This window comes from Cetorhinus maximus, chromosome 21 (genome assembly GCF_964194155.1).
Source record: "Cetorhinus maximus chromosome 21, sCetMax3.hap1.1, whole genome shotgun sequence".
In the NCBI taxonomy this organism is placed as follows: Eukaryota; Metazoa; Chordata; class Chondrichthyes; order Lamniformes; family Cetorhinidae; genus Cetorhinus; species Cetorhinus maximus.
In genome coordinates this window covers 50,226,769-50,253,263 of record NC_135899.1, presented here as the reverse complement: position 1 = coordinate 50,253,263, position 26,495 = coordinate 50,226,769, and the positions used below count along the sequence as shown (strand labels likewise).

The 26,495-nt window shown below is 45.7% G+C and overlaps 1 protein-coding gene across 2 annotated transcripts in view; it reads right to left on the bottom strand.

Moving 5' to 3' along the window:
• mtf1 (metal-regulatory transcription factor 1) overlaps positions 1 to 20,611 on the bottom strand; it is an 81,791-nt gene extending 61,180 nt beyond the window's left edge. Inside the window, exons 1-2 of one of the 2 annotated variants that reach the window (XM_078566923.1) lie at positions 20,530 to 20,611; positions 14,079 to 14,570 (exon numbers count right to left, since the gene is read on the bottom strand). In XM_078566923.1, coding sequence (XP_078423049.1) covers positions 14,079 to 14,534 — 456 coding nt within the window. In that variant the 5' untranslated portion in view covers positions 14,535 to 14,570; positions 20,530 to 20,611. Of the gene's footprint in view, positions 1 to 14,078; positions 14,571 to 17,705; positions 17,821 to 20,529 lie in introns of those variants that run through there. The other variant, XM_078566924.1, reaches the window with a different exon arrangement.
• Between the last annotated feature and the right edge of the window lie 5,884 nt (positions 20,612 to 26,495).

The following is a 26,495-nucleotide window of genomic DNA, read 5'->3' as shown; positions in this document are numbered from 1 at the left end:
ACCATGTTGACTCTGCCTGAGGACCTTGAGCTTATCCAAGTGCCCTGCTATAATTTGTTTAATAATAGCTTCTAACATTTTCCCTACGACAGATGTTAAGCTAACTGGCTTGTAGTTTCCTGCTTTCTGTTTCCCTCACTTTTTGAATAATGGAGTTACATTTGTTATCTTCCAATCTAATGGGACCTTCCCTGAATCTAGGGAATTTTGGAAAATTAAAACCAATGTATCAACTATCTCACCAGCCACTTCTTTTAAGACCATAGGATGAAGTCCATCATGACCTAGGCTCTTGTCAGCCCACAGCTCCAACAATTTACTCAGTACCACTTCTATGGTGACTGTAATTTTCCTGACTTCCTCCCCACTTTCATTTCCTGGTTTATAGCTGCTTCTGGGATGTTACTTCTATCCCATAGTGAAAACTGATGCAAAATACCTGCTCAATTCATCTGCCATCTCCTTGTTTTTCATTATCAATTCTCCAGACTCATTTCTATTGGGCCAACGCTCACTTTGTTAACTCATTTTTAAATATTTATTAAAACTCTTACTGCTTTTATATTTATATTTTATTTAAGTTTAAAAACAGAGTCTTTGACCCACTGCTCTCTTCCTCAAACTGAATGCAAAATTCAATCATATTGTGGTCACTGCTACCTAAGGGCACCATCACTGAGATCATTAATTACTCCCATCTCATTGCACAATACCAGGTCTTGTATAACTTGCTCTCTGGTTGGCTTCAGAACATGCTGTTCCAAGAAACTATCCCAAAAACATTCAAGGTACTCCTCATCTAGGCCATCTTTGTCCATCTAACTTTTCCAGTCCATAGTAAATTAAAATCTCCCATGATTATCGCAGTGCCTTTCTGACAAGCTCCAATTATTTCTTCCTTTTTGCTCCACCCTACCATGTGGCTACTGTTAGGGAGTTGTATACAGGCCCCCAAGTGACTCATTGTCTTTACCATCTCTCATCTCTATCCTGTTTCCACCCTATCCTGGTTTCCTAAACTTAGGTCATCCCTCTATTGTGCTAATACCATCATTAACTAACGAAGCCACCCCTCCAACTTTTCCTCACTTCCTGTCCTTCCTAAATATCCTGTATCCTTCAATATTCAGGTCCCAATCCATGTTCTCCTGCAGCCCATAGCCTTTGCAGTATCCAGTGCCTTCAGCCATTTCTTGATATCACGTGGAGTAAGTTGAATTGGTTGAAGACTGGCATCTGTGATGCTGGGGAGCTCCAGAGGAGGCCAAGATGGATCATCCACTTGGCACTTCTGGCTGAAGATTGTTGCAAATAATTCAGCCATATCTTTTGCACTGATGTGCTGGGCTCCCCCATCATTGAGGATGGGGATATTTGTGGAGCTTCCTCCTCCAGTGAGTTGTTTCAATTGTCCACCACCATTCACGACTGGATGTGGCAGGACTGCAGAGCTTAGATCTGATCCGTTGATTGTGGGATCGCTTAGCTCTGTCTATCACTTGCTGCTTATGCTGTTTGGCACACAAACAGTCTTGTGTTGTAGCTTCACCAGGTTGACACCTCATTTTTAGGTATGCCTGGTGCTGCTCCTGGCATGCCCTCCTGCACTCTTCATTGAACCAGGGTTGATCCCTTGGCTTGATGGAAATGGTAGAGTGGGGGATATGCCAGGCCATGAGGTTACAGATTGTGTTCAAGTACAATTCTGCTGTTACTGATGGTCCACAGCGCCTCATGGATGCCCAGTCTTGAGTTGCTAGATGTGTTTGAAATCTATCCCATTTAGCATGGTGGTAGTGCCACACAACACGATGGAGGGTATCCTCAACGACTTGTGCGGTGGTCACTCATATCAATACTGTCATGGACAGATGCATCTCCGGCAGCAGGTTGGTGAGAATGAGGTCAAGTATGTTTTTCCCTCGTTGGTTCCCTCACCACCTGTTGCACACCCAGTCTACGCAGCTATGTCATTTAGGACTTGGCCAACTTGGTCAGCAGTGGTGCTATCGAGCCACTCTTGGTGATGGATGTTGAAGTCCCCCATTCAGATTACATTCAGGAGATTACAGAGGGCGCCCTTGCCACCCTCAGTGTTTCCTCCAAATGGTGTTCAACATGGAGGAGCACTGATTCATCAGCTGAGGGAGGCCAGTGCGCGGTAGTCAGCAGGAGGTTTCCTTGCCCATGTTTGACCTGACGCCATGAGACTTCATGGGGTCCAGAGTCGATGTTAAGGACTCCCAGGGTAACTCCCTCCCAACTGTACACTACTGTGCCACCACCTCTGCTGGGTCTGGTGGTGTAAGGGACATTATCTGTGAGATATGATTCCGTGAGGATGACCATGTCAGGCTGTTGCTTGACTCTGTCTGTGAGACAGGTCTCCTAATTTTGGCACTAGGGCTGAGATTGCCATAGTTGTTTCCGCTGCCTAGGTCCATCTGGTTTCATTCCTTTTTTGTGACTTTGTAGCTGTTTGATACAACTGAGTGGCTTGCTAGGCCATTTCAGAGGGCATTGTCACAATCTGGCATTGCCAGATTGATTTCCTTCCTAAAGGACATTAGCGAAACAGATGGGTTTTTAAAACAATCAACAATGGTTTCATGGTCATCATTAGGCTTAATTGCAGGTTTTTATTGAATTCAAATTCCACCATCTGTAGGATTCAAACCTGGGGCCCCAGAGCATTACCCAGGGTCTCTGGATTACTAGTCCAGTGACAGTATCACTATGCTATTGCTTCCCCATGGAAGCTCATGTGGAGCACAAACACTTGCACAGACCAGATGGGTCAAAGGGCTACTTTCTGCTCAGTAAATACTATGTACTTCAGGGGTCAAATTTCTTGCCAAAAAACATGTCTGGGTTCCTAAAAAAATACTAATTTCTCTATCTTTAATGTATTGTATTTCACACCGTAACTTCATAATACATACACTCCTCCTTGATATTCAAAAAAAAATTTAAAACATACTCCCCGATGACCCTGATTGTACCACGTGTGGCTGATCAGTACAGGCCAAGAAACCCACCCACCAAATGCAACTGGTCCATAACGAGCAGCTAACTGCTGGAAGCCGTTGTAACTCTTGTAGAGTTAAAACAATTAACTAAATTAACAATAACAAGGGAGAAATCAAGCACAGCCCCTAAGTCAGGTCAGCTGTAAAATCAAGGAAAAACTTTAAAGGAACCTTACAGACATCAAACCAAGATGTGATTAAAGGGGTCAACAAAACACCCCAGTCCCCGCGGTGCCCACCGGGCACGGAAGGCCTCGATGGTGCCGGCAGACACCGCGTGCTCCCTTTCCAGGGACACCCGGCCGTGAACGTAGCCGCGGAAGAGGGACAAACAATCGGGCGGGACTCCCCCCTCGATCGCCCGCTGCCTGGACCTGTTAATGGCCAACCTGGCCAGGCCCAGGAGCAGGTTCATGAGGAGGTCCTCCTCCTTCCCGACCCCCTTCCGCACCGGGTGTCCGTAGATCAGGAGCGTGGGACTGAAGTGCAAACAAAACAATACCAAAAGGTTCTTCAAATAACTGAAAAGGGAGTGCAGCCTATGACACCCTTTATAAACGTGGTCCACGGACTCCACAAGACCACAAAATAGGCAGTTTTCTTGGGAGTCCGTGAACCTACACATTCTACAGTTGTAGGGGACTGCTGCGTGCAACACCCTCCAACCCAGGTCCCCGATAGAAAGCGGGAGGACACCTCTGTAGAGGGCCTCCCATCGGGGGCCTCCGCCGCCAGACGGCAACAAGGCACGCCAGGGTGTGTCCGGGCGGCAGACGAGGGCGAGAAAATGGAAGGTGTGCAGCAGCAGTCCGTACAGAAAACTCCTCCGTGCCGTGCCAAATGGCACGGAGGGCATGTCCCCGAGGCGGCTCATATTATTGTGGGGCACCGGCACCCGAGGGAGGGGTCGGGGCTTGGGGCCAATGTGGAATTCCGTCCGAACAGGGGAACGTTCAGACGGAAGACCACCGCGCACCTGGGCCACCTCGAGACCTAAAATGACATTGGGTCCGAGCACGACCGCCCTTAGGTCTTGGATGGCATCGGCTGCGACCTGGACACTCACTGACGCGCGACGCGCCAACTCCTGTGGGAGCATCCAGCCCAGTCCTCCGCCACCCAGCACGTCCCCGATCCTAGTCACCCCGGCAGCCACAGCCCTCCTCTCCGCCAGCCACTGAAAAGGACGGAGGGGCGGATTCCTGAGCAGCGGCTCTCTGACGATAGCTGCTACTCCTGACGGGGGAGAGCTGCATCGCGAGGCGACCACGTTCGACTTTGATCAGGTCCTGGTAAAAGACGGGCAACACCTGTAAGGAGCCACCGAGGCCCCTCTGCTCTATAAACAGGAGCTGCACGTCATAATTCAGGCTGTGCACCTGGCGGAAGAAATACGTCGCCAGGGCACACCATCTCGGAGGAGGCTCGACGTAAAGGTATCGCTGCAGGGTCTGAAGACGGAAAGTCGCCACCTGTGTGCGTAGGCACACTAGCGCCTGACCGCCCTCCCTAAGCGGGAGACTCAGAACCTCAGCAGCGACCCAGTGCAATCTTTTGTCCCAGAAGAAGTCGACTAACATTCTCTGGATTTTTGCGACAAAGTCCGGGGGAGGGGTCAAAGTGACCAGCCGATACCACAACATGGCGGCGATCAGCTGGTTTATGACCAGAACTCGACCCCGGTAAGACAGCACTCGGAGCAGTCCTGTCCAGCGTCGCAGGCGAGCGGTGACTTTCGTTTCCAGTTCCTGCCAGTTCGCCGGCCAGGATTCCTCGGCAGGGCAGAGATGGACCCCCAGGTAGAGGATGCTGGTCCTGCTCCAGGTAAAAGGCCTGAGCTCCTCGGGTAGGGGATCCATCTGCCACGGGCCGACCAGGAGTCCAGAACATTTATCCCAGTTGATCCTAGCAGAAGAAGCCGCAGAGTAGACCTCCTGGCACTCGCGCATCCTCCGCAGGTCAGCCGGGTCACTAAACATTAGGAGCACGTTATCGGCGTATGCCGAGAGGACCACCCCGATGCCCGGCCCGCGCAGAACCAATCCCGACAACCTCCTCCGCAAGAGGCGCAGGAAAGGCTCCACGCAAATAGAATATAACTGGCCAGACAGGGGGCAGCCCTGACGTACCCCTCTCCCAAAGCGAAGGGGCGCCGTCAGGGACCCGTTAACCTTAACTAGACACTCCGCGGCGGTGTACAGAAGTCGGATCCGGGCGACAAAATGCGTCCCGAACCCGAATGCTCGCAGAGTTCCGAGTAAATATTCGTGATCCACCCTGTCGAAAGCCTTCTCCTGATCAAGAGACAGGAAGGCGCTCGACAGACCAGCCCTCTGGGAGTGGTGGATAGAAGCCGTTGTATCAGTACCAGTTATTAGAAAGCACCTAACTACAACCAGTAGTCAATCGTAAGAACCCACCCACTGACAGCCAACCAACACCCTTCTATCACCAGCAGCCAGTCAAATCACAAAGTTAGCCATCCATCATAAACTGCCCATCCACTACCAAATCATCACCAGCCAGCTCAGTATGTGTGCCTTGCGTGAACCTGACTGCTGTTTCTGCTTTTACTATAACAGTAACAGGACCCATTAGGTGGTGGTAGGGCAGGAATTGAAACAGGGATCTCTGGCGTGGTGGGCAGCCAATTAACGTACTTACAGTCACTACTTCCAAGGTCGTTGGAAATGAGCATAGACTCAACCAAAATTTAATATGGGGTGTACACTGCAAACTCTTCACTACATCTGACTGAAACCTCCTACTTCACATCCGCTGTGCCACGCATTTTACAAAGATCAGAACGCTTGATTCAAAATGTTTTAACTGATAAAACTCAATTCAGTACAGTACTGAACTTCATTCTACCCATTAAATAAGGAGCAGCTTCGGGAATCACTCATCTAGCTTACAAACACATTACAGCAGTGGTAATTACACTTGTCATTCCACAATTATAGTTAGCATTGGTACCAAGAGAATGCAACAACCCCAAAGGAACTTAATGCTAACAAATGGCCTGCTGACTTTAGATACAGTAATTCTTCATTGTGCAGTGCTCTAGTCGTAAATGTTCATCTATCCACAAGACAGTTCAACTGGGAAGTAATCTCTGGTCACAGACATCCGCTGCAACACTTGCAGTAAGCAATAAACCAAAAAAGTCCAAAATGAAACCAGTGTCATTTCCAGAGTACAAGTCACAAATGTAGATTGTTTCATTGGTTTCCATTACAATTTCATTTTGACGCTCAGATGAGTTTTTCCGTTTTGATTTATATCACCCAAATTACAAAAAGATCACTGCCTCGCATTTGTGGGATTGGACCTTGTTTCATATAGTGAGGCAGAGAATTAGAGAAATTCTGTGCATTGAATTTTTTTTCAATGCTACAAAGAATGGATTGAAACGCAGCCACAAAGTCCACATGAGTTTTGATGCAAAACACTGCCAGAGGAGCAGAAACAGAGGCAAGATTAGGCTTCACTCAGAGTAGGATGCTGAGGTAAAGGAGAAATTTAGGCATCTTCCAAATAAACATAGACCAAAGCCAAAGCAAACTGAAATGTTGAAAGTTCCTCTAAAGTGTACAATGATAGAGATTGGTCCTGCAGAAACATGCTTACAAAACAAGCATCTACTACAGATGAAATTAAAGAGGGGTCACATACACAATCAATTATGTATTGTCAAGAATCATATTATTGAAAATGATATTATTGAAGCTGGTTATAAGGATTCCAACAGTGAAACAGGCTAGGTTTAGATTCTTGAAAAACTTCCATCCAATATTTGACATGAATGGTTAACCGTTATAACACAGTATTTATAAATCATTTATGCTTTTGACTTTGAAAGTATTCCCTTTCCTCCAGAGAGTATTCACTAGAGCTGGAACAGTTCCATTGTTGCCAACACCACCAGAATTTCATCCCATGCTTCATATGTGTAGAAAAAGTTTTAACAGACAATTTGACTGAACAGGCTTGTTCGATCTGGTCATTGCAACAGCCACACAAACCCTGCCTAACAGGAAATAATCAGACAACTTTTAAGACCAAAAGTCTTGGTTAAATGTTTCGCCACCCTGTCCTTTTTATTTCTTCAATGGAAAGGACGCGCTGGCAAAGCCAGCATTTGTTGTTCATTCCCATTGTGCTCGAGAAGGTGGTGGTGAGCTACCAACTTAAACTGCTGCAGACCACATGGTGTACATACACCAACAGTGCTGTTCGGAAGGAAGTTCCAGGATTTTCATCCAGCAGTCAGGATAGCGTGGGGCTTGGGAGGGAACTTGCAGGGAGTGATGTTCCCATGCATCTGCTGCCCTTATTCTTCTAGATAGTAAAGATTGCAGGTTTGGAAGATGCAGCTGAAGGAACATTGGTGAGTTGCTGCAGTGCATCTTGTAGATGGTACACACTGCTGTCACTGTGTGTTGCTGGTGGAGGGAGTGGCTTTTTAGGTTGGTGGATAGGGTGCTGATCAAGCAGGCTGCTTTGCCCTGGATGTTGTCGAGTTTCTTGAGTTTTGCTGGAGCTGCACTCATCCAGGCAAGTGGAGAATATTCCATCACACTCCTGACTTGTGCCTCATAGATGGTGGACAAACTTTGGGGAGTCAGATGGTGAGTTTCTCACCTCAGAATTCCCAGCCTCCGACCTGCTCCTGTAGCCAGTATTTATATGACTGGTCCAGTTCAGTTTCTGGTCAATGGTAAACCCCAGGATGTTGATGGTGGGGTTTTCAGAGATGGTAATACCATTGAATGTCAAGAAGATGGTTAGATTCTCTCTTGTTGGAGATAGTCATTGCCTGGCACCTGTGTGAAGTCAATGTTACTTGCCACTTATCAGCCCAAGCCTTGCTGCAAATTGACAGACTGTTTCAGTTTCTGTGGAGTAGGGCAATCAGCAGCAAACATCCCGACTTTGAACCTTATAATGGATGGAAGGGTCATAAATGAGGCAGCTGAAAATGGTTGGACCTAAGACACTACCCTGCGGGACTCCTGAAGAGATGCTCTCAGGCTAGAGATGATTGGCCTCCAACAGCCACAACCATCTTCCGTTGTGCTGGGTATGACTCCAATCTAGTGGAATGTTCCTCCACCACCCCCATTCCCACTAACTTAAATTTTGCCAGGGCTCCTTGATACTACATTCGGTCAACTACTGCCTTGATATCAAGGGCAGTCACTCGTGTCTCAAAGGCAACTAGGGATGGGTAATAAATGCTGCCCCAGCCAGCATAGCCCACATCCCGTGAACGAATAAAACAAAAACCTCTGGAATTCAGCTCTTTTGCCCATGTTTCAACCAAGACTGTAATGAGGTCAGGAGCTGAATGGCCCTGGCAGAACCCAGACTGAGCAGTAATCAGGTTTTTGCTGAATGTCGCATGAAAGCACTGTCGACAACACTTTCCATCATTCTGCTGATTATCGTGAAGAGGCTGATGGGGTGCTAATCGGCTGGAATGGGTTTGTCCTGCTTTTGGTGCACAGGACATACCTGGGGCAATTTTCCACACTGTCAGTTAAATACCAGTGTAGCTCGATGGAACAGCTTGGCTAGGGGAGCAGCTAGTTCTGCAGCACAAATCTTCACAATTATTGCTGGGATGCTGTCAGGGCCCATAGCCCTTGCAATATCCAGTGCCTTCTGCACAGAGGATGGGGATACTGGTGCCTCCTCCTCCTGTTAGTTATTTAATTGCCCCCAGCATTTACAGCTGGGTGCAGCAGGGCTGCGGAGCTTTGATCTGATCTGTTGGTTGTGGGATCGCTTAGCTCTGTCTATCACATGCAGCTGCCACTGTTCAGCATGCAAGTAGCCCTGTGTTCAGTTTCACCAGTTGACGCCTCATTTTTAGGTATGCTTGGTGCTGCTCCGGGCATGTTTCTGCACTCTTCATCGAACCAGGGTTGATCCCTTGGATTGATGGTCATGGTAGTGTGAGACATCTGCCAGACCACAAGGTTGCAATTGTGATTGAATACAATTCTGCTGCTTTTGACAGCCCACAGTGCCTCATATGTGCCGAATTTTGAGCTGCTCCATCTGTTCTGAATCAATCCTATTTTGTTCGGTGCCACAAGTGGTCAGTGGAAAGCTTGGACTGCGCATCTTCAGGACTGTGCAGTGGTCACTCCTACCTACAGTGCCATGAACAGATGCATCTATGACAAGTAGATTGTCAAGGACCAGGTCTGGTGGTTTGGCTCCCTCGCCACCTGTCGCAGGCCCAGTCTGGCAGACATGTCTCTCAGGGCTCAGTGGGTTCACTCAGTAGTGGTGCGACAGAGCCACTCATTGAAGTCCCCCACCCAGAGTACATTCAAAGAATCTTAATCTTTACAATGCAGAAGCAGACCATTCAGTCCATCGAGCCTGCACTGGCTCTCTGAAAGAACATTGTACCTACTTCCACACCCCTGCCTTATCCCCATAACCTTGCATATTCTCTCTTTTCAGGTAGGAGTCCAATTTCCATTTTGAATACCACGATCGAATCTGCCTCCGCCACCCTCTCAGGAAGTTTGTTTCAGACTCCAGCCACCCTCTGGATGAAAACATTTTTTCTCACATTACTTTTACTCCTTTTGCCAATTATTTTAAATCTGTGCCCTCCAGTTCTTGATGCCCCCTTGAGTGGGAACGGTTTCTCACTATTTACCCGGCCATATCCCTCAGAATCTTGAATACCTCTATAAAGTCTCCTCTTAGCCTTCTTTTCTCCAATAAAAGCAGTCCCAACCTCTCCAATCTATCTTCAGTTACAGCTCTTCATCTCTGCAATCATTCTTGTGAAGCTCCTCTGTACTCTCTCCAATGCCTTCACATCCTTCCTCAAGAACTGAGCGCAGTATTCCACACGAGACCTAATTAGTGTCTTATACAAGTTCAACATGGCCTCCTTACTCTTGTACTCAATGCCCTATTAATAAAGCCCAAGATATTGTATGCTTCATTAACTGCTCTGTCAACATGCCCTGCCATCTTCAGTGACTAATGTACATATACACTGAGGTACCTCTGTTCCTGCACCTCCTTCAGAGTTTCACCCTTTATTTTATACTGTCTCACCATATTCTTCCTGCCAAAATGAATTACCTCATACTTCTCTGCATTGAACTTCATCTGCAACTTGCTTGCCCAATCCACCAACATATCTATGTCCCTTTGAAGTTCAAGACTATCCTCATCATAGTTTACAATGCAAGGGTCCCAATACTGAGCCCCGGGAACTCCACTACAAACCTTCCACCAATCTGAAATACAACCATTTATCACTGTTCTTTTTCCTGTGTCTCAGCCAATTCCTTACCCAAGTGCCTACTTTCCCTTTTATTCCATGAGCTAGAATTTTGCTCAAGTCTATTGTGTGGCACTGTATCAAATGCCTTTTGAAAATCCATATACACCACATCAACAGCATTGCCCTTATCAACCTTCTGTTACCTCCTCAAAAAACTCCAGCAGGTTAGTTAAATATAATTTTCTCTCAATGAATCCACATTGGCTTTCCTTAATTACCCTGCACTTGTCTAAGTGACTATTGATTTTGTCCAGAAATATAGCTTCCTGGAGTTTCCTTGCCACTGAAGTCAGATGGACTGGTCTGTAGTTGCCATCTTTATCCTTGCACCCCTTTTTGACCAAGGGTGTAACATTCGCAATTCTCCAGTCCTCTGGCTCCACCTCTGTGTCTAAGGCGGATCATCACTAGTGCCTCTGCAATTTCCACACTCACTTCGCTCAGTACCCTTGGATGCATCTTATTCGATCATGGTACCTTATCTATTTTAAGTAAAGATAGCCTAACACCACCTCCTTCTTAATTGTAAATTCTTCCAGTGTACCAGTTACCTCCCCTCTCACTGTGGCCTGGGTAGCATCTTCTTCCTTTATGAAGACAGCTTCAAAGTACTGTTTAATACCGCCACTATTTCTGCAAGTCTCCTTTTTAGCCCCTAATCAGCCCTACTCTTTTACCACCCTTTTATCATTTGCTTACAGAAGACCTTGGGAAACCCTTTTATGTTAGCTGCCAGTTTCTTTTCATGCTCTCTTTGCTTTTATTAATTTTTTTTCACTTTCCCTCTGATCATTCTATATTCAGCCTGATTCTCCATTGTTATTTTCTATCTGACGTCTGCCATACACTCACTTCTTCCTTTTCATGTTCACATCTATCTCTGGTCATCCAGGGTGCTCTGGATTTATTTGTCCTGCCTTTCCCCTTCAAGGGAATATACCTTGACACTGCCTACAATTGCTTTTCTTTGAACGTGGCCCATTGTTCAGCCACCCTCTTTTGTGCCAACATTTGATTCCAACTCGCTCAATTCCAATGCATTCTAGTCCCATCGAAGTTGGCTTTCCCCAATTATCCTTGCTTTGGTTGTTCCTTGTCCTTTCCCATGGCCAACCTAAACCTTAACATACAATGTCACCATCCCCTAAATGCTCTCCCCACTGATATTTTATCCACTTGGGCCAACTAATTTCCCAACACCAAATCCAACAGTGCCTGCTCTGCCATTGGACTGGAAACATACCGCTGCAGAAAATTATCTAGAACACATTCCAGGAACTCTCACCCATCTAGTCCCTTTGTACTATTCTTATCCTAGTCTATACTTGGATAATTTAAGTCCCCGATTATAATTATTCTACAATTCTTGCACCTCTCTGTTTCTGTGCCCTTTACACCTCAGTGTTTCCTCCAAGTGGTGTTCTTCATAGAGGAGCACTGATTGATCAGCTGAGGGAGGGCAGTCGGTGGAAATCAGGATGAGGGCCCTTTGCCCATCAGACTTCATGGAGTCTGGAGTCAATGTTGAGGACTCCCAGGCCAACTCCTTCCTGACTGTATACCACTGTGCCTGTTGGTGAGATAGGATATGCCCAGGGATTGTAATGGTGGTGTCTTGGACATTAACTGTAAAGTCTGATTCAGTGATTATGACTGTTGCTTGACCAGTCTATGGGACAGCTCTCCCAATTTTGGCCCAGATGTTAGCAAGGAGGACATAATGGGATCAACAGGGCAGCATGTGCTGTTGTCAGTTCCACTGACAAAGTCAATGCCAGGAGTCTGTCCAGTTTTATTCCTTTTTGACCTGTAGCGGCTGAGCGGCTGGATCGGCCATTTCAACTACATTGCTACCATTCAAAACTATAGCTTTCAATTCCAGACTTTATTAATCAAAGTTAAATTCCATCAGCTGCCATGTCCCCAAAGCATTAGCCTGGGCCACTAGATTACTAGGCCGGTGGCATTACTACCACATCATTTCCCCCCCCATCTCTTAGGGCATGAGCTCCCTACTATTCACCATTTCAACCAGTTGTGCTTTTTTTTAAAAAATAAATGTACATTACCATTTCTTTTATCAAGCAAGTTTAGCTGGTTAAGTAAAATAGGTGCACGTTTGTGTGCAGCACAGAGTAAATCTACCTACCGCTAAATGTGGCAGCAACACTATTACTTCTGCAGGACTCACCACACAAGATATCTCCTTTCCAGGTTTCTCTATTTCTGATCATGGCAAACTATTCTTAAGCACTCTGACAATGACTAATAAAAGCATTCTCACTGACCAAATGAATTTACTGTCTCTAAACATTTAAAGAGATTCGCAGACTGTCCTTTCAAATAGAAAATTAACCCAAAAATCATCACACTTGCAGGATGTAGGAAAATAACTTGCAATATTTAAACCTTGAAGGAATGCAATTTTGAATACAGCGCAAAGTTTCAGAGCTCCCAGATGGAGTCTCAGATGTGAATGTAAAGTTGTTGTAATGCAATACATCCAAATTCAGAAATTTGAAAATATTACCAGCAACCTGTAGTGGGTATTGTACATTAGATATCCTTAGCAGCAAAATTTTGCAAGATAGTCTGATGATATGCCAGTTTGCATTTTTTTGAAATTTTGTATTTTTAACCTGACTTAAATATTTAAAACAGAACAACTGAATACTGTTTGAAAAGGATAATGTACAATTTACAAGGTCTTGGTGGTATTCCATAGGACAGGCCAATTACTATGGTGGCACACTGGCTTGGTTAGGCATATATCATTATATCTCACCTTTAAAAAAAAAAGGTGGCCACCACTGTATAGCCAAGCATCTACTTTACACAAAGACTTCAGATAAACAACTAATATCCCAGAAGGTATTTTATATAGTTGTTTGGTAGTGCAGAACTTGAGTATTGCTGAAAGAAAGGAATTTTTGTTGAAGTTTTTCGCCTTGCACTCTTCAGGACAATTCGCAAGAAAATGCCAGTGCCAAGGGAAACAACAATTTATATTGTATAAGAGAATGTTGATCGGTTGGCAAGTGGACTCTGAAATTTTCTTGCAAATTGTCCTGAGTGCAAGACGAAAAGCTTCAACAAAAAAGTCCCTTTTTTCAGCAATACTCAAGGCATTTTATAAGCCAAATACTTGGTAGTTTTCCTAGCCTCAATGTAACAAGGGTTGGCACAAGTTCTCTTTTTCACATAACTACTGACACATTTTTGCAGCATTCCTCACATGCAGGAAACAAAGTTTCAAAGTGTTTTACATCAGCAGGGAAAGAGTGGACATGAAACAGAAGGAAAAAAATTGGAGAGTGTAAAGGTGGGATCCTACAGGCACAGCCAAAGAGGGGGTAGAAAGACAAAATAAATTATGCAGGGAGTTCCAGGGGACAGGATTGTGGTGATTGAATCAGCTGCCAATGGTAAAGCCCTGGGAGTGAAAAATGGGCAGCCGCCCATTAAGAGGAAATGGAAAGGTACACGTAGGGACAGCAAAATAAATGCAAGGCTTAGACAACATCATAAAGATAAGAGTGGGGCACAACTATAAAGCGATCTGAAAGGGTTATCATTTTGAGGTCATCTTTTTTGAGGTATGTGACACCAGTGGATTGGGAGAGGATTGAGTGGGGTGGTAGGAATGTAGTACTCTACACATGTGCATTTTGATTAAAAGATAACAAGAGCATCTGCTAGCCTGCCAAACTATTTTGATTGTTTACCTCTTGAACCTTGGTTTCAGGACACTCTGACTGCAGGGTGAGTGTGGCTCCCTCTATGTTCCTGGGCATGGGGGTGGATCCAGGGTTGATGGTGAACTGAATCTGATCAGGAGAAATGGTGTGATGGACATACCCCTGCGACATTCCATCAGGATCTGATATTAAATAAAAGTTGTCCTCTCCGCTTTCAGATAAAAAAGACACCAAATTATTGTTGTTCCCTCTTTCGTCTTCATCTTCCTCCTCGTCCTCTTCGTCTAGGCCAACTGGATCCTGTTCTATTAGGACAGTTGTCCTATCATACACAGTCCCAGAGGAAGAGGACACCAGGCCATTTTTACCAGAAAAGCCCATCTTCTCTCTAGTCACCTCCTCTTCATCATCTTCTGTTTCATAGTATGTAACATTGTTATTCTCAGATACAAGTTTGCCTTTTTCTGGGCCATTGTCACCCATGTTGTATTCTGGATTATGGCAGAATAGCGGAATTTTCTGGATGGTTATGAAACAGACAGAGATATAGAGTTATTAAAGCAGAAAAAATACACAATACCAGTTTTCCATAATTGGGGAAAAAAGACTTGCATTTATATAGCACTTCTCACAACCTCAAATGCTTTCCAAAGCACTTTACAATCAATGAAGTATTATAAGTGTAGACACTTACAAATGTAGGAAATGCAGCAACCAATTTGCTCACAGCTAGCTCCCACAAACAGGGCTTTGATAAAACTACAGAAAGTGTCTTTGTGGGAAAACACAATGTCATGGTGCACGTCTCTCAAATCAGGATCATAGAATGGTTACAACAAAGGAGGCCATTTGACCTGTCGTGTGTGCTGGCTCTCTGAAGGAGCAATTCACCCAATACCACTCCCCCACCTTCTCCCTGTAACCCTGACAATCTACCTTTTCAGATAATAACCCAATTCCCTCTTGAATGCTTTGATTGAATCTGCCTCCACCACTCTCAGGCAATGCATTCCAGATCCTAACCACTCAGTGTACAAAGGCTTATGCTCCTGTTGCCATTGCTTCTTTTGCCAATTACCTTAAATCTACGTCCTCTGGCTCTCGATCCTTCCACCAATGGAAGTTTCTCCCTATCTACTATGTCCAGACCCCTCATGATTTTGAGCACCTCTATCAAATCTCCTCTCAACCTTCCCTCCTCCAAGAAAACAGTCCCAACTTCTCCAAAACAAAAACAGAATTACCTGGAAAAACTCAGCAGGTCTGGCAGCATCGGTGGAGAAGAAAACAGTTGACGTTTCGAGTCCTCACGACCCTTCGGCAGAACTGAAGTATAGTTAGGAGAGAGGTGAAATATAAACTGGTCTAAGGTGGGGGGCGGGGGGAGAGAGAAGTTGAGGGTGGGGTGGTTGTAGGGATAAGCAAGCAGTGATAGGAGCAGATAATCAAAAGATGTCACAGACAAAAGGATCAAAGAGGTGTTGAAGGTGGTGATATTATCTAAGAAAAGTGCTAATTAAGAATGGATGGCAGGACACTCAAGGTACAGCTCTAGTGGGGGTGGGGTGGACAGACTAACAAAGTATTAGTTGTAGATTTAAAAATAATGGGAAAAGGTGGGAAAAGAAGAATCTATATAAATTATTGGAAAAAAAGGGGGAGGGGGAAGAAATGGGGTGGGGATGGGGGGAGGGGGAGTTTAAGATCTAAAGTTGTTGAATTCAATATTCAGCCCGGAAGGCTGTAAAGTGCCTAGTCGGAAGATGAGGTGCTGTTCCTCCAGTTTGCGTTGGGCTTCACTGGAACAATGCAGCAAGCCAAGGACAGACATGTGGGCAAGAGAACAGGGTGGAGTGTTAAAATGGCAAGCGACAGGGAGGTTTGGGTCTTTCTTGCGGACAGACCGCAGGTGTTCTGCAAAGCTGTCGCCCAGTTTGCGTTTGGTCTCTCCAATGTAGAGGAGACCGCATTGGGAGAAACGAATGAAGTAGACTAAGTTAGGGGAAATGCAAGTGAAATGCTGCTTCACTTGAAAGGAGTGTTTGGGCCCTTGGACGGTGAGGAGAGAGGAAGTGAAGGGGAAGGTGTTGCATCTTCTGCGTGGGCATGGGGAGGTGCCATAGGTGGGAGTTGAGGAGTAGGGGGTGATGGAGGAGTGGACCAGGGTGTCCCGGAGGGAACGATCCCTACGGAATGCTGCCGGGGGGGTGAAGGGAAGATGTGTTTGGTGGTGGCATCATGCTGGAGTTGGCGGAAATGGCGGAGGATGATCCTTTGAATGCGGAGGCTGGTGGGGTGATAAATGAGGACAAGGGGGACCCTATCATGTTTCTGGGAAGGAGGAGAAGGCGTGAGGGCGGAAGCACGGGATATGGGCCGGACACGGTTGAGGGCCCTGTCAACGACCGTGGGTGGAAAACCTCGGTTAAGGAAGAAGGAGGACATGTCAGAGGAGCTGTTTTTGAAGGTAGCGTCATCAGAACAGATGCGACGGAGGCGAAGGAACTGAGAGAATGGGATGGAGTCCTTACAGGAAGCGGGGTGTGAGGAGCTGTAGTCGAGGTAGCTGTGGGAGTCGGTAGGCTTGTAATGGATATTGGTGGCCAGTCTATCATCAGAAATTGAGACAGAGAGCACTTCTCCAATCTATTTTCATAAGTGAAGTTGCTCATCCCTGCATTATGAACCACTCTCCTGCCAGTAGATCCTATGTCTGATTTCCAGTCTGTACTGAGATAGCTGACCTCAGCAGGGGCACTACAAATAGTCTCAGCACCCCTAAACTATGAGGGGAAAAAGGTTGGGGTTGCCATTCTGATTACAGTCAACTGACCATGCTAGAAAGTGAAGGGTAATGCCATGACTTACTGCATAGCCACATTTATGAAACCACCACAGGTGCAAAACAAGCGGCCAGTTGTGCCCAATGGACTGTACCCCAACAATAGTCAGCACCTCAGGGGAGGAGGGAAAAACCGGGACAAAAAAGCAGAAGAAAACTTGAATTCTCAGTGCTGTGCCATCACAGACTGGATTTTAAAGCTCAGCAATAATGCAAGGCCATTTTAAACAATATATTCCAGATTAATGCATATCCGATTAGAGTCCAATTCTCATCCAAGATTGTCAAAATTTCAAATTACATTCTATTGCAGAGTTTCAAATCCAAGCATACAATTCTTTTTTAAATTTTATTAGCTTTGGATACTTGGTACATGAGCAACATAGTCAATTGGCCAAATATTACCTAGGTAGGGAGCACTTTACACAAATTTGACCAGTTCCAAGCGGGCAAAGTCCTGAATCATCAAACAAACTACAATACAAAGACTGGCAATGGATAAAACTGTGATGCAAGCTTAGTATTTCTCTGGTTTTCTCTGAATGAATCAGTATTTAAATGCACCTAAAAGACCTGGCTTGGCAAGATCTAAACTAGCAAAGTAACTGCTAATTATGTGCACTTATTAATAAATGTGAGTTTAAAACATTTTGTAAATACACATATTATAAATTTACATCCAGTGAATATAAAATTTTTGGTTAAACTAAACAAATGGCTTACAGTGAAGAGCACAGATTTAAATAGAATTTGGGCCAGCCATAAGAAGTGGTTTATTCATACTACTGGCAGTGTAAAATAAATTGTAATACCTTACTGTGTCACACAGATCAAGGAGGTCCCAGATTCTTTATTTTTTTTATTATTCATTCTCAGGATGCAGGCATCATTGACAAAGTAATAGGTGTCCATCTCCAGCTGCCCAAGAAGCTGGTAATGGGCTACCTTCTCGGGTATTTTCTACCTTGATCTCTAGCAGTCTGGTACAACCAAACAGCTTGTTAGACTGTTAAGTCATCTATAGGGGTGTGGGACTGGGCCAGATCTAGAAAGGTGACAGAGCTCTTTGCCTAAAGGGCATTAAGGAATCAGTTTGCTTTAACAACAATCTAAGTTCATGGTTACTTTGACTGATACCAGCCTGATATGTCCATATTTGCTTTAAAGAAGCTGACGGAATCTGAACTCCCTATATTTGAATTATTAGTCTAGTAACAGCCTTACACATTAAATCAGAATTTAACCAATGAAGGGAGAGGGGCTTCAGGGTCCTTAAGGGGGCAGCAAGGATGAAAGCAACCAGGACTTTGCTTTCATCCTTGCTGCTCCCTTAAGGACCCTGAAGCCCCTCTCCCTTCACTGGTTAAACTCTGATTTAATATGTAAGGCTGTTACTAGACTAAGAGGTGGCCAGGTGTGTAGATGAAGGCAATGCATTTGACGTACTCTACTTGGACTTCAGCAAGACTTTCAATAAGGTCCTGCGTGGGAGACTGATAATAAAGGTAAGAGCCCATGGGATCCAAGGCACCTTGGCAAACTGGAACCAGAATTGGCTGAGTGGCAGGAAGCAGAGTGTGATGGATGCAGGGTGTTTTTGTGACTGGATGCGTGTGTCCAGTGGGGTTCCACAGGGATCGCTGTTGGGTCTCCTTTGCTGTTTGTGGTATATATAAATGATTCAGACTTGAATGTAGAAGGGTTGGTTAGTAAGTTCGCAGATGACACGAAAATTGATGGGGTGGTAAATAGTGAGGAGGATAGCCTTAGATTACAGGAGGATATAGACGGGCTGGTCAGATGGATTGATCAGTGGCAAATGGAATTTAATCCGGATAAGTGTGAGGTGATGCACTTGGGCAGGACAAACAAGGCACGGGAGTACACAATGAATGGGAGGACCCTGGGAAGTACCAAGGATCAGAGGGACCTTGGTGTGCATGTCCACTGGTCCCTTAAGATAGCGGGACATGTAGATAAGGTGGCATATGGGATACTTGCCTTTATTAGCCGAGGCATAGAATATAAGAGCAGGGAGGTTATGCTGGAACTGTATAAAACGCTGGTTAGGCCACAGCTAGAGTACTGCGTGCAGTTCTGCAATCCGCATTATAGGAAGGATGTGATTGCACTAGAGAGCAGAGGAGATTTACCAGGATGTTGCCTGGGCTGGAGAGTTTTAGTTATGAGGAGATTGGATAGACTGGGGTTATTTTCCCTGGAGCAGAGGAGATTTAGGGGGGACATGATTGAGGTGTATAAAATTGAGGGGCAATAGGGTAGACAGGAAGGAGCTTTTCCCCTTGGTGGAGGGATCAATAACCAGGGGGCATTGATTTGAGGTAAGGGGCAGGAGGTTTAGAGGGGATGTGAGGAAGAATTTTTTTCACCCAAAGGGTGATGGGAATCTGGAATTCACTGCTTGAAAGAGTGATAGAGACAGAAACCCTCATAACATTTTAGTAGTATTTGGATGCGCACTTGCGATGCCATGACATACAAGGCTATGGGCCTAGTGTTGGAAAATGGGATTAGAATAGTTAGGTAATTGTTTGACTGGCACAGACTCAATGGGCCTTTTTCTGTGCTGCAGACCTCTATGACTCTGATGAAAAATGCCCTTTATGTGAGATACTAGAGAGCTAACACCTCAATTTTACATTTCTTACCCCCTTTCCCCACGCCATGTTCAAATCCCATTACTGCCTTAGCCCATCCCTTCTCTGTAACCTTCCCGAGCGATACAACCCTGAGAGCTCTATACACCTCTACAGCATTGCCCATTCCCACTATCCCACAATTGGCAACTGTGCCTTGGGATTTGTGATCTAGAATTTCTCCACCTCTCTCTCTTTTCAAGAAAGATGCTCCTTGAAATCTACTCTTAGATTAAGTTTACAGTCACCTAACTTGCTAAGGTCCTTCCTTGACTCAAGCGTCAATTTTACGCTTGGTAACACTCTGGTTTGTGACATTGAAGGCGCTATATAAATGCAAGTATTATTACTGCAGCAGTCAAGTGTCTGGAAACATATATAATATATCCTAGGTCTTAATTCCTAAAGCAGGTCTTGTCACCAGGAGATGGGTCAGCACAAACCTTGCTGAATTTAAACAATTAAGTAAGTTTCTTTTTTTAAATGTCAGTATTCCCACTCCAGGAGGGTAGCCGGGGGCGGTGGGGGGGGGAAAGAGAGAGAGGAGGGTAGGGGGTGGGGTTGTGGGGTGGGGTTGGGGGAGGCGGGGGCGGCAGCCCAGGCGTAAATCTGTGGCCTCAATGGGAAGGAAAAAGCGGAGTCCAGCTCAGTACCACCCTGTGAGCCTCGGGCCAGGCAGGGAGGCAATCTGATCAGTTCTTCTACCCCCACCCCTCCTCCTCACACGCCCCCCTCCCCCCACCACCAAACCACCTCCTCACCCCACCACACCCCCTCTCCTCTCCCCTCCCCTCCCCTCCTCCCCACCTCCCCACACTCAGCTGCACTGACAGCCCCGCATTCCGGAGGCTCTGTGGAGAATGGGGCCAGTGGGAAGGAAGGCTCCATTAGGAGCCTGGGCCAGACATGCTCCCAGCACCACCTCCTCCTTCCGTTTCTTCCCCCATCCCCCCAGGTTGCCCACTTTCCCAGCCATTACCTGCTCCCTCGACCCCACTCGCAACTGCGGCCCCTTCAGCCGCCACCATGGCTCTCAACCCCGCGGCACGCCGGGATCGCGCACGCCAGCCCCGCCCCCTACCTCCCCGCCCACATCAAAAATCACACAATCAAAATAACAAAAAAAATCCTCTGGCCTCCCTCAACCCTGCCGCTGCCATTTTAACAACCCAATAAACCGACACTGGCAAGTTTTGTGGCGGATTTTAGAAGAGCGGTTCAGCCAGTTTCCGTGGCGACGACCACCAGGGGCTGAGGTCAGAATGACGTAAGTCCATGCGCCACGTGATCATGGTGCCCCGCCCCTGCAAGGCACGGGGCGGAGCTTTCCAGAAAGTTCAGGTACTTTCCTCCCATGACATTATCAGGTGGGTGTGCTTATAGTTAAGGCTGGGATAGAAATCTGCTTAGCCTCCCCCAGCCAAATTCCTCATCTATTGCCAATTATTGTTATTAGCTTATTGTCCTTTAATGTTGTTGCTCTCCAGAATTATGGAAAATGATAGCTGCTCAAACTGCCCATCACCTTGGAAGGTCTATCTAGATCCTTTATCACCATCGGCTGCCTCAATTTGTCTTCTCTCCCTCAACTTGATACACTCCATTCCTACATGGAGGGGAGGTGGTGGTGTAGTGGTAACATCACCGGAGTAGTAACTCAGCCTGGGCAACGGGTTCAAATCTCTCCACATTGGATTGGAATTTAAATCCAATCAACAAATCTGGAATATAAAGCTAGCTTCAGTAATGGTGACCATGATGACTATCATCCATTGTAATTTGGTTCTCTAATTATCGTTTAGTTCCCCCCTTTAGAGAAGGAAATCTGCCATCCTTACCTGGTCTGGTCTACATGTGACTCCTGCCCCACAGCAATGTGGTTGACTCTTAACTGCCCTCTGAAGTTCAGTTCAAGGGCAATAAAGGGTAGGAAATAAATGCTGACCTTGTCAGTGATGTGGCCATGAAAAAATAAAGAAAAAACATATGGAGCAGGAGTAGGCCATTTGGCTCCCTGAGCCTGCTTTGCCATTCAGTACGATCATGGTTGATCTAATTGTTCCCTCAGTGCGACTTTTCTGCCTGCCCCAAAACCCGATCAAGAATCTATCTAATTCAGCCTTAAAAATATTCAATGACGCTGCCCCTACTGCTATCTTGGGAAGAGGGTTCCACAGATTCACAACACCCTGAAAGAAAAAAATTTCCTCATTGCCATCATAAATGGGGAACCCCTTATTTTTAAACTGTGTCCCCTAGTTCTGGTTTCTCCCATTGAGGGAAACGTCCTCTTAGCCTTCTCTCAGGTCCAACCCCTAACATTGTCATTAAAGCTGCTAACAAGGGCATCCCTGTTGGTGTTTGGCAAACCGACCTCTAGTTTGTGGAGACTGAACACCAAATCTCTTGACACCTGCTCCTAACCATCTCTTGGACCTTGACTCCTCCATGTCAAGCCATCATTTCCCAGACTGTCACTGACTTCATCTCTTCTGGCTATCTTCCCGCCACAGTCTTCAAATTCACCCTCTCCCAGCCACACACAACCTGCTTCAACCTCCTTCCAAGATCCACAAACAGGACATCAGCTCAACTTGTTCTTGCCCCATGGAACTGATTTCCTCCTACTTCGAGTCTGTTTTTCTCCATTTCCAACGACATTTTCCCCTCTATTTGTGTCATCTTTCAGGTGAGAGGTTAAACTGAAGTCCCATCTGCTCACTCAAAAGAGGAAGAGCAGGAAGTTCTGCAACGTTCCTCCATCAACGAGCATTATCAGAACAGATTTAACTGATTATTTATTTTATTGCCATTTGTGGGGCCTTGATGCCATATTCACTGCCACATTTTCCTACATTACAATACTGACTGGACTAACAATGTAATTCCTTGGCTCTTAAGCACTTTGGGATGTCTTGAGGATATGCAAAGTATTTTAGGAACCTTGGATGGTAGGAACAGGATTAGGCAATTCAGCCCCTGAGCCTGTTCTGCCATTCAGTAAGATCATTTGTGACCTAACTCCATATATCATTTAATTCCCATGGCATCAGGTCAAACATGGGCAAGGATACTACCTGCCACACCTGTCCTGCCACCTCAGCTGAAGAATCAGTGCTCCTCCATGTTGGACACCAATTAGAAGAAGCACTGAGAGTGGCTCAGACACAGAATGTACTCTGGGTGTGGAACTTCAACGTCCATCATCAAGAGTGGCTCGGTAGCACCATTACTGACTGAGCCCTAAAGGACATAGCTGCTAGACTGGGCCTGCAGCAGGTGGTGAGTGATCCAACAAGAGGAAAAAACCTACTAGGCCTTGTCCTCCCCAATCTACCAGTTGCAGATGCATCTGTCAATGACAGTATTGGTAGGAGTGACCACCGCACAGTCATTGTGGAGACTAAGTCCCATCTTCACATTGAGGATACCTTCCATCGTGTTATGTGGCACTACTACCATGTTAAATGGGATAGATTTCAAACACATCTAGCAACTCAAAACTGGGCATCCATGAGGTGCTGTGGGCCATCAACAGCAGCAGAAGTGTACTCAACCACAATCTGTAACCTCATGGCCCGGCATATCCCCCACTCTACCATCAAACTGGGGGATCAACCTTGGTTCAATGAAGAGTGCAGGAGGGCATGCCAGGAGCAGCACCAGGCATACTTAAAAATGAGGTGTCGACCTGGTGAAGCTACAGCACAGGACAACTTGCGTGCCAAACAGCAAAAACAGCATGCAATTGAGCTAAGCGACCCAACACCCAATGGATCAGATCTAAGCTGTACAGACCTGCCACATCCAGTCGTGAATGGTGGTGGACAATTAACTCACTGGAGGATGAGACTCCACAAATATCCCCATCCTAAATCATGTGGAGCCTAGCACATCAGTGCAAAAGACAAGGCTGAAGCATTTGCAACAATGTTCAGACAGAAGTGCCCAGTGGTTGATCCATCTCGGCCTCCTCCCAAGGTCCCCAGCATCTCAGATGCCAGTCTTCAGCCAATTCGATTCACTCCACGTGATATCAAGAAATGGCTGAAGGCACTGGATACTGCAAAGGCTTTGGGCCCTGACAATAGTTCTGGCAATAGTTATGAAGACTTGTGTTCCAGAACTAGCTGCACCCTTAGCCAGGCTGTTCCAGTACAGCTACAACACTGGCATCTACCTGGCAATGTGGAAAATTGCTCAGGTATGTCCTGTCCACAAAAAGCAGGACAAATCCATCCCAGCCAATTACCACCCTATCAGTGCACTCTCAATCATCAGCAAAGTGATAGAAGGGGTCGCCAACAGTGCTATCAATTGGCACTTACCTGCTCAATGATGCTCAGCTTGGGTTCCGCCAGGGCCACTCAGCTCCAGAACTCATTACAACTTTAGTCCAAACATGGACAAAAGTGTTGAATTCAAAAGGTGAGGTGAGAGTGACTGCCCTTGACATCAAGGCAACATTTGACTGAGTGTGACATCAAGGAGCCCTAGCAAAGCTGCAGCCATTGGGAATCAGAGTGAAAACTCTCCACTGGTTGGAGTCATACCTGGCACAAGAAGATGGTTGTGGTTGTTGGAGGTTAATCATCTCAGTCCCATGACATTATTTCAGGAGTTCCTCAGGGTAGTGTCCTAGGCTTAAACATCTTCAGCTGTTGCATCAATAACCTTCCGTTCATCATAAGGTCAGAAGTGGGGATCTTCGCTGATGATTGCACAACGTTCAGCATCATTCACGACTCTTCAAATATTGAAGCAGTCCATGCCTGTTAATGACTCAGCAGTTGGTAAAGCTGAGTTATTTAAAAATCCCAGAGGGAAACTTTAAACAACTGTCATGATCTATATTTTTAAGTGGTATGTTTGAGATGCAACTCTAAATTCAGAAATCAGAGCACCAGTTCTCAAGAGGCTTTAAATTAAACTAAATGTAACATTTTATTAATTTACACAAGTTAAATATATACACATGGCTACAAATTACTACTATCATAACTTTTAACAAATTCCCAAACTAATCTCCATTAAGGCAACAGCAACCCATAGACTTAACCAGACACCAGGCAAAGCATTTTCACCTTACAAATTCAAAATGAGGTTCCTTTCACTTTGGTTCCTGTGGAGACAGTTGTAGGCTTACAGCTGCTTTGATCTTACATTGCCTCTGCCCTGCAACACGAAAACTGCTGTTGGTTACCCAGCACACCTCATTGAATGTAAATTCTCACTGTATCACCAGCCTCTTTGAACTCCACCTCTTCTAACAAAGCCCCTTTCATAGTACCAATTTTATTAGTGATATAAACATATTACTCGGTCTCTGCTGGCTAGGTGCCAGATTTCACCCCACTTCTTGAATGCTCTATTCAAAAAATGCAAATGCACTCTACCTCTCTTACATCTCAAAACTAGTACACATCAAAGCACCCAGACTAGCTGGCTTTAATCCAATTAAGGACATCCAAAGACTAAACCTCTCTTAAAAGAAAAATATTTTCCAATAATATTATATACATTAATAGCTTCATGACAATGCCCATATGCAACAAGACATAGACAACTTTCAGCCTTGGGCTGGTAAGTGGCAAGTAACATTTGCCCAGCACAAATGCCAGGCAATGACCATCTCAAACAAGAGAGAATCCTGCCATCTCCCCTTGACATTCAATAGCATTACCATCGTTGAAGCCCCCATTATCAACGTCCTGGGGGTTACCGTTGACCAGAAACTGAACTGGACCAGGCATTTAAATACTGTGGCTACACGAGCAGGTCAGAATTCTGGCGATTCTGTGGAGAGTAACTCACCTCCTGACTCTCCAAAGTCTGTCTACCGTCTACATGGCACAAGTCAGGAGTGTGATGGACTACTCTCCACTTGCCTGGATGAGTGCAGCTCCAAGAACACTCAAGAAGCTTGGCACCATCCACGACAGAGCAGTCTGTTTGATTGGCGCCACATCCACCACTTTCAACATTCATTCCCTCCACCACCAATGCACAGTGGCAGCAGTGTGTACCATCTAGAAGATGCACTGCAGCAACTCACCAAGGCTCTTTCAACAGCACCTTCCAAATCTATGACCTCTACCACCTAGAAGAACAAGGGCAGCTGATGCATGGGAACACCACAAGTTTCGCTCAAGCCACACAACATCGTGACTTGGAACTATATCGCTGTTCCTTCACTGTCGCTGGGTCAAAATACTGGAATTCCCTCCTAACAGCACTGTGGATGTACTGACACCACAAGGACTGCAGTGGTTCCAGAAGACAGCTCACCACCACCTTCTCAAGGGCAATTAGGGATGTGCAATAAAAATGCTGGCCTAGCCAGCGATGCCCATGTCCTGGGAAAGAATTACAAATTCCACCTTTGTCTCATACCTCTCCATACCTTTGTTTATCATAAATCTATCAATCTCAGATTTGAAATTAACAATTGATCTAGCATCATCTGCCATCTTCAGAAGAGTCTTCCAAATTTCTACCATCCATTGTGTGTAAAAGTGTTTTGTAACTTCACTCCTGAAAGATTTGGCTCTAATTTATAGACTATGCATTCCAGCACTGGACTCCCCAGTCAGCAGAAATAGTTTCTCTACCTACCCTATTAGTTCCCCTTAATATCCTAAAAAGTTTGATAAAATCACCTAGAGTGCCACTGACGGAGCTCTAGAATAATGAGCACATCCCAACCAACTCCTATGCACACACAAAATACATGTCCCACATGAAAACACCACTGCACACACACACAAGATCTCTTTCAATAAACTTCTTTATACAAATTCCTAGCATTGCTAAAACATAACTGGTCCAATACAAGCTGCAACCTATGAGTGAATTAACAAATGTTGATGCAAAAAAAGCAATGGGTTCCCAAGAACATACTCTGCGTAGAATAGCATAATGCAGCTCTGTATGACCTGGTATTGT